General features: G+C 58.0%; 1 protein-coding gene across 1 annotated transcript; it reads right to left on the bottom strand.

Moving 5' to 3' along the window:
• Positions 1 to 752: 752 nt before the first annotated feature.
• DMRTB1 (DMRT like family B with proline rich C-terminal 1) lies at positions 753 to 8049 on the bottom strand. Its single transcript, XM_070590565.1, has 4 exons — positions 7438 to 8049; positions 5727 to 5929; positions 2234 to 2435; positions 753 to 1569 (listed from the first exon to the last, which is right to left on the bottom strand). Exons 1-4 carry the CDS (start codon positions 7958 to 7960, stop codon positions 1490 to 1492), a joined length of 1008 nt encoding a protein of 335 aa, XP_070446666.1. The 5' UTR covers positions 7961 to 8049; the 3' UTR covers positions 753 to 1489.

Genomic DNA, 8049 nt, shown 5'->3' on the forward strand with positions numbered 1-8049 from the left:
GCCGGCTCTTTGTCTTGTTGCCCCCACGAGATTCCATGCTCCTCGTCGGCAGAGCTGTGACTGCCAGGCTGTGAATCCAGCAGAGACGCAGGACAGTTTTTAAGTGAAGGAGCCAATGAAACCAAGGGAAGAGCCCCAAGACCCTAAAATAGCAGAATGGGGCCAAGTTTTGTTTTTTAAAACCATGTCCCTGTGCAGGGACCATGAAAGGAGCTGGGGAAGGGAGACTAAAAGAAACCTTTAGGGGCCAGCCCAGTGGCGCAGCGGTTAAGTGCGCACGTTCTGCTTCTCAGTGGCCTGGGGTTCACCCGTGCGGACATGGTACCACTTGGCACACCATGCTGTGGTAGGCATCCCACATATAAAGTAGAGGAAGATGGGCATGGCTGTTAGCTCAGGGCCAGGCTTCCGGAGCAAAAAGAGGAGGACTGGCAGTAGTTAGCTCAGAGCTAATCTTCCTCAAAAAAAGAGAGAGAGAAAGAAAAGAAATCTTTACATTTTATGTCTGCATCAGATGTCCTTGACAGGTCTCCACTGCTTAAAATAACAACAATAATGGAAGTACAAAATCTGGTAGCCCGGCCACGCCTCTCACTTCCTAACTGAGGTCAAAGGAACAGAGGTAGACCAGGGAGGCACCTGCCTAGGCAAGGACATAGTACAGGCGGGCCACCGGGCCACAAACCCAAGCCTCTGACTCCCCTACCCGACGTCGCCTTCCACACGGATTTAAAGAGAGAATAAACCTTCCATGAGGATTTCCACTGCTCATTTTATTTCAACAGTCAACTGTCCTCAGAGAAGAAACTGCTGACGTCACAGGTGATGTGGAAGCACCATTCTAGTCTCTGAGAACCACAGCAGTGCCTATGAACAGCCTACTTTTAAAGTCGGCGATCTCTATAAAAACATCAAATAGTCAAACTTTAATAGATTCTTTTCCAATCAGAAATGGTGTCTGTAACGGCTCAAACTTTACGGAGGAGGTGAAGCAGCCCAGTGGTCACGATGCTTACAAGTAAAGCCCCTGGAGAAGGGGCGAGGGCAGGGGCCAGGCGGACAGCGGGCAGGGCAGGCCTTGCAGACCTGCCACCAGCGCCCCCAGTCCTGAGGCAGAGGCAGAGGCTGAAGGGGATGGTGCCTCCTGCCACCAGCGGGGCCTGAGGAAATCAAAGACCAGCCCTGGGGCGAGTCTGATAAACAGCAGCACAACCCAGAGACTGTTAAATTCATTCCTAAATGTGGGCTTCCACTGGCCCCACTCCTCAGAGCCCTGGGCCTCCCCTGGGAACCTCGTCCTCCGTTCTCCACTCCATCCCACAGGCCAGGGCTGAGAGAACCCCACAAGTCACCCTCCTTCCTCCTATCTGGAAATGGGAATTAGCTGCCATCTTACGCCTACCACTCCCCGCCTCCCTACACATCGCTGAACACAGACAAAATCATTGCTCCAACACCCCTCGCCCCACCGCCAGCGGAGGGCCGGGGCCTAGTCCAACTGCTCCTGGGACAAGGGCTGGCTGGGCTCGCAGGGCACAGGCACATCCGCGTCCTGGTCGTCCTGGTCGTCTGTGAGGGACAAACAAGAGGAGCTGGGTTTAGAAAGAGGGACAATTACCGATTTTCAGATGTAAATTTCCTGGAAGGGGTTCTCATCCTTCCCAGCCCCCAAAGGGAATTAATCTGCCTTTAATCTGCCAGGTGTCGCGAGGCTGGGAGTCTAGCCCTGACCCATGAGACGGGCACAAGTTCAAGCCCCAGCTCTGCTTGTCACAAGCTGGGTGGCATGAAGCCAGCCACCCCGCAGCTCCGGACCCCAGCTTCTCGTCAGATGCGATGACACCTCCCTCGGCACAGGGCAGCAGGGGCTGGACGGGGCAGTGAGTGGAGCTGCTTTCCCTAACGCTGTCTGTCGATGTCTCAGGTTCTGTCTAAACCCGGGACAGCTGCAGGAGGGAGGGGCCACCATCAGTCCACTCTTGCAGATACTGAAACTGAGGCCCCAAGGGAGAATCCACTTGCCCAGGTCACCCAGTGGGAAGTGCTCGAGCCCGGCCTCAGGCCCAGGCGTCGGCCAGCAGGGCCCGCGTGCTTCCGGCCACAGCCACCAGGGCCCGGCACGCTGTACTCCTGTTCGCCACTTCCCTTCTCTCCACATCCCTTCAGACGAGGCCCCTCTTCCTCCAGAGAGTCTTCCTGCCTGCCCGGAAGCTGGGAGGCTCTGCTCGCTTACCAGTGGCCTCCCTGTGGGCCTCGGCCACGACGGTCAGTGAGAAGGAGGGCGGCGGTGGTGGCGGCGGCAGCGGTGGGAGGAAGTGGAGCGCAGAGAGGAAGCCCGGGGGCAGGAACGGGGCTGGCGGCAGTGGCGGTGGCGGCGGCGGCGGCAGGGCCGGTGGGTAGTAGCTGGGCTGGAAGTCCCCCAGCGGCTCCGACACCTGCATGGCCAGAGGGGCAGCGTCAGCCAGCCAGCCCAGTCCCGTCTCACCCTCCCCAGGGGGAGATTCGCCTTCGTGACCCAAACACTTGGGCACAGGGCACTTTGGAACAGGGTGCTCCACAAACACCCGCCAAATGACTGAAGGCGAGAACAGAGGCCCAGCTCAGGCAAGCCCGGGAGCCGCCGCAGTCACACGGACGGAGCCCTTCTCTAGATGCTTAGATCCAGGACCTCATTCCACCCTTGGGACCCTAGGAGGAGGTCTGGTACCATCCTCACCGTAATGACAAAAAACAGCGTCAGGGAGATGGAGCTACAGGCCCAGGGCCAGGGACTGGGAAGTGGCGGAGGCGGGACTGGAGCCCGTCTGTGTGACTCCACTCCTCTGCACGGGGGAAGGGGCTGAATGCACCCCAACCACTTGTGGTCCCATCTTCTGGCCTGTGTAAGGACTCAGACTCAGGGTCCAGGGCCTTTGGGGCTCTATTCTAACAGGCCGGGAGAAGACCTGGGGGGCGCAGCTGCTCCTGAGGCAAGAGAAGCTGGGTGACCTCAGGAAAGTGGCTTCGCGCAATCAACCCTCCCGTGTTTCTGTTCCTTCTTCAGAAGACGGAGGCTAACCCCACACCACAGGACCCCAAGGCCGGAATGAGGGGATCTGGAGAGGTGACGTCTACACAGTCAGAGCTTGACTGAGAAGGACACGGATATAACAAAACACAGCAAGGAATTTCAGATGTAGTCCCTCTCACTGACTTCTCCTTCCAGATCCTCCAGAGCAGCACTTCACAAGCTGCGTTCTGGAGAACCCTAGCGTCCTCTGAGATATTGTTAAGTGCTCTTAAAGGTGTTCTTTGTCAAGGGACTTTGTGAACTGCCTTACTGGCCCCACATTGGGGAGTCACACGGGAGCATATGAAAGCCTTGAGGCAGCCTGCAAACATCTCCTCAGACCCGCCCCGAGTTTCCTAACTTCATGTGACCACCAAGGAAGGAAGAAGGCCCACTCTTGAGGCCCTGCTACGTACCAGACCCTGTGCCGGGCACGTCGCAGGCACTACAGCTTATTAAATCTATCAATGGTCCTGTGAGATAGGTACCCTCACCCCGACTGTACGGACTCAGGACCTGAGTGAGGCCCCCAGAGGTCAGGTGACTTCCCCCGGCCACATGGCTAGTAAACAAGAGGTGGGATTGGAGCCTGGGTCTGTCCGGCCCCAGGTCTGTGCTCTTGCGGGAAGAGAGCAGAGGCCGCACGGCAGCAGCAGCTGGGGCAGGGAGAGGAAGAGGAGGAGGAAGACGTCTCTGGGGAGTATCTTGGAGCCTGGGCAGGGAGCAGCAGGACAAGGAGGAAAGCAATTCGTAGGCTCTTGGGTTTGAAACAGCTCCACAAATAAATGCTTGATCCTCTCTCCAGACATGAAGGGGGTGGGCCGGGGGATTATTAGTGCTTTAATTCCAAGCTGCTCAGCCAAGCCTCTCCCTGGATCACAGCTCCTGCCTGGGGCCTGTGGTGGCAGCTCAGGCCCAGATAGACCGGCTGAGATCACACTCTTAACAAAGGCCGTCTGGCAGGCCTGTCAATCAGAGGCCTGCCCTGGACGCCAGGCTCCAGGCTTCTGTGTGAGCAGACGGTGGGGACGTGCTCCACTTGGCCAGGGCCCCTCTCTTTGTGTGGATGCTGAAGACGCTGTGCTCTCCCTGGGCTGCAAGGGGGTGGCCAGCACCCACAGATTTCAGGTGGGGCGGGGGTGGTGGTGAGAGCCCAGGGCCATCCACGTTTGCCCCACCTCTGTCTGAGAGACACACTGAGGGCAGCAGGAGGCGCCTGGGCTCCAGAGTCAGGGTGGCCAAGGTATATGTGCTGGCTCTGTCACTGACCAGCTATCCCTCACTCACCAGTTCTGTGACCTTGGACAAATACATAACTTCTCTGAGCCTTCTTCCTCTACTCTAGCACGGGGTAATAACACATACCTTGAAGGCTCACATCAGGGTCAGTTGGCACCCTGGAAATTATCAAGACCAGTGGTTTTCAAATTTTCCCTTGAATCAACGGAAAATGATTTATAAATAAAACTGTACAATATCTAAAACAGACAGAAGAGATGGTGCTGAGGCTGAAACTGGAGTGGGCATCCAGCACCCTGCGTGCCTGCCCTGCCTGGACACAGCTGGAACCCCACTGCACTGGCCCCCACCCTGTGGCTAATGGCTCTCATTATGTAAATGTCAGGCTTTCATCTTCTTAATCACTTTCCACATTAAACCAAAGAAGGCTGCTCTCTCCTCACTCTTCTCCACTCCCCACCCAAAGAAAACATCTCTGTAACACCCAGGGTTAGGCTTTTAATTCTGCGGGAGGGAGTAAAGATAATGGTGGCCTACATTTCTATGAACTGGAGCTTTGTTGGAGCTAACCTTCCCCACAGGTCGAGGCTTATGGGGCCAAAGTCAGGACTGGTCCTCCAGGCTTTCCACTATCCTGCCCTCAAAAACTGCTAAAAGGGAGAGGGCTTTTAACCACCCAGGCCTGGAAGGAGCTGGTAACCAATGTCACAAAACCTGGTCACCCCAACTCATACCTCACACAACAGAGATGGCCTGAGTCTTACACACTCAGTATTCAAAACTCTAGGCTTAAAGAGCACACCAGGCAGTGACTGACTCCCGATCTTACAGAGGGGTTAACCTGTCCTTTCCACAACTATTGCCTAAGGTGACAGGTGTTTGGGGGAAGGTTTCCGTATTTTTCAAGACTGAGCTTAAATGCCTCTTCCCCTGAAAGCCCTCTGCCATCTCAAGCAGGCCATACCTTTGGGCAGGGGACCTACAGCTGTTCCTGGCTCAGCCCTAAACTGTGTGGCTCCAGGAAAGTGATATTTCCTCTCTGGTACCCAGCAAAATGAAGGGCCCTTCTGACACCAGCATTCCATGAGTCAAGGCTGGCGGTCGTTCGGTCGGTGTGACTACGGTTGTTCCCCGGGCTCATCTGAGATGTGCCTGTACTCCTTCCTGCCTGGGCTCCCAGAGCCTTTTGGCCCACAGCTCTGAAACGCACATGCCATAGCCCAGGCCGCCTTGTCTGCACGGGAACGGACTTGTCTACGTGTGTGCCCTCCCAGAAGTGCATACTGCACGAGGTCAATGTTGTATCCCTCCCAACAGTGCTCAAGGCCTGGCACAGAATGGGCACACCAAGTGGCCTCCTGGGATCAAAGATGCATAAAAGCAGCAAGGGCAGTTGGGATAAGGAGGAACCTGTAAGGGAGTGAGGGAAGGGACTCACCAAGCCTCCATGGTAGTGGCTGCAGGACACGTGCCGGAAGCCCTGCTGCAGGGGGACCCCAGCATCCGGGCCGGCGTCCTGGTAGCCCAGTGGGAACGTGCGGTACGGGTGCATGCCAGAGCAGCCCGGGTACAGCTTGGAAGGCTCCCTGTCCAGGTACTCAGATCCCACCACACAGTCGGAACTGATGCTCAGAGAGTGCCCTGAGAAGGTAAGCAGGGAGGGAGGTGTTAAAAACACACAGAGCTAGGAAGAAGAGCACATTACTGACCCAAGGTGGAAGCATAATCAAACTCACATGCATTTACAAAGAACCCCCAGAGCCAAGAGGCTTTTGATCCTCCCTCCCTCCAGCCACGTCCCCCCTGCCCTTTAAAAAGTCCTCCTCCTCCTCGGCACAGCCAGGAAGCCCCGCGTGGGCTGGCTCCCGCCTCCACTCCAGCCTCCTCGCCTACTACAGCCTCGCAGCTGCTTCTTTCTCGTCCACCTCAAGGCCTTTGCAGGTGCTGTGCCTTCGGCTTGGAAGCCTTCCTCCCCGAACCCCGCTTTGCCTCCTTAGGTCCTCAGTACGCAGCGCCTACTCCTCCTTCAGACCACAGCCAAACCATCAGTCAGGAGAGCTGCATCCACTGATTTGTGTGACTCTTTGATCAGTTCTGTCTCTCCACAAGGACAAACCCTCGAGGCCAAGGAATGTCCTTGTTTGTTGAGACATGGAACCAAGAAAGGCACCGTGTCGTGGAAAGGTATCCTTCTCCTAGGATAGCTGTTTCAGGTCTGTCTTCCCCATCTAGTTCCCTGGGGACCTAGATCTTCCTAGAATGTTCCAGAAGGCAGAAATGACCTTCCGAGGGCATCCAGAGGGGAGAGTCCGACACAGAAGGAAGGAGCTTGCCTAAGTTGACAGAGAGGCCTAAGGAGGCCCCAGCCTCCTAACTCAGACTTGTGCTCTTTCTACTGCACTGCCAGAGGGAAAACCACGAAAACATGTCTTCCACTCAAAAACAGCCACTGTTTAAAACTCAAACCTAGAGTGAATGAAATTGTACTCTAATAGTGAACGCAGCAAGACATAAGGAACAGCGTAATTCACGCACGCGGTGGGAGAGGACAAAAAGAGGCAACATCCCAAAGGACCCACTGTGGTCCTCCAGCAGGGGGCACAGAGGCTGCTTCCTTCCCCCACGCCGAGGGAAAAGGCGGGAAGCGGTGCGCATGCTCATTGGGCCAGGGCACGGGGGAGGGGAGGGGCCTCCAGAACGGGGAAAGGGAGAGAAGGGTGCGCAGGCGCAGTCATAGTTGAGAGAGCCGGACTGCAGGACAGTCCTGGGGAGGTGCCTGCAGCCCAAGAAAAAGGCGGGAAGAGGTGCGCAAGCGCAGTAGGGCCAGTGTCCAAGCGGAGGAGGAGCCACAGCCAAGCCGAGTGGGGGCCATTTTTTTCTTGCAAGATGGAAAGGCAAAAACTGTAGCTAAATGTTAAAAGCCCTGTGGACCACCCACTCCTTCCTATCGCTCTTTTTGCCTTTTTGCAAAGGCCCTCAACGCAAATCCGTATTCAGAGACAGGTTTTGCGAAGCGAGGCTAACCCTGGTCAGCGCTGTCCCGCCCCCGGGTCCCCCCGCGGGATCGGCCGGCTCAGGGCGCCAGCGTGCGGGCGGGAGGCTGCGGCCCGACAGAGGTGGGGCAGGGCCGCGCGGCCCGGGCGTCTTACCGAAGTCGGCGAAGGGCGGGCTGGGCACGGGCCGCAGCGGCCTGCGCAGCTCCGGGCGGCCGGGGTAGCTCCTGCCTGCGGCCTCCGCGCCGAGCTGGGGGCCCCCGGGCACGGCCGCCGCGGCGCGCTCCCTCGGCCCCACGTGGCCGCGGCCGCCCAGGACCGGCTGGAAGGCGCTCGGGCCCGGGCTCGGGCCCCGCGGGGGCCTCCCCGGGAAGGAGGCGGCCGCGCGGCCCTCGGGGCCCGGTCCCGGGTCTCGCGAAGCGGCGAACAGGGGCAGCGGGCGGAGGCTGGAGCCCGGGCCGGTGGCCGCGGCCCCGGAGGCCAGCTCGGGCCCCTCCAGTTCCTCCTCGGAGGCCTGCTTCTTGAGCACCTTCTGCGCGGCCATGATCTTCTGGCGCTCGGTGATCAGGTAGCACTTCTCGCAGGTGCACTGCTTCCAGCGGCACTTGCCCGCGTGGCCCTTGACGGGCACCAGGAAGCCGTGGTTCCGGCACCGCGAGCACTTGGGGGTGCGCAGCATCTTGTCGGCCAGCTTGGCAAGGTCTGCCTTCAAAGCACAACCGCCACCTCTGGGAGCTGCAGAGCGAGTGGAGCAGGGATGAGCTGCGC

This window comes from Equus przewalskii, chromosome 2, assembly GCF_037783145.1.
Source record: "Equus przewalskii isolate Varuska chromosome 2, EquPr2, whole genome shotgun sequence".
Lineage (NCBI taxonomy): Eukaryota > Metazoa > Chordata > Mammalia > Perissodactyla > Equidae > Equus > Equus przewalskii.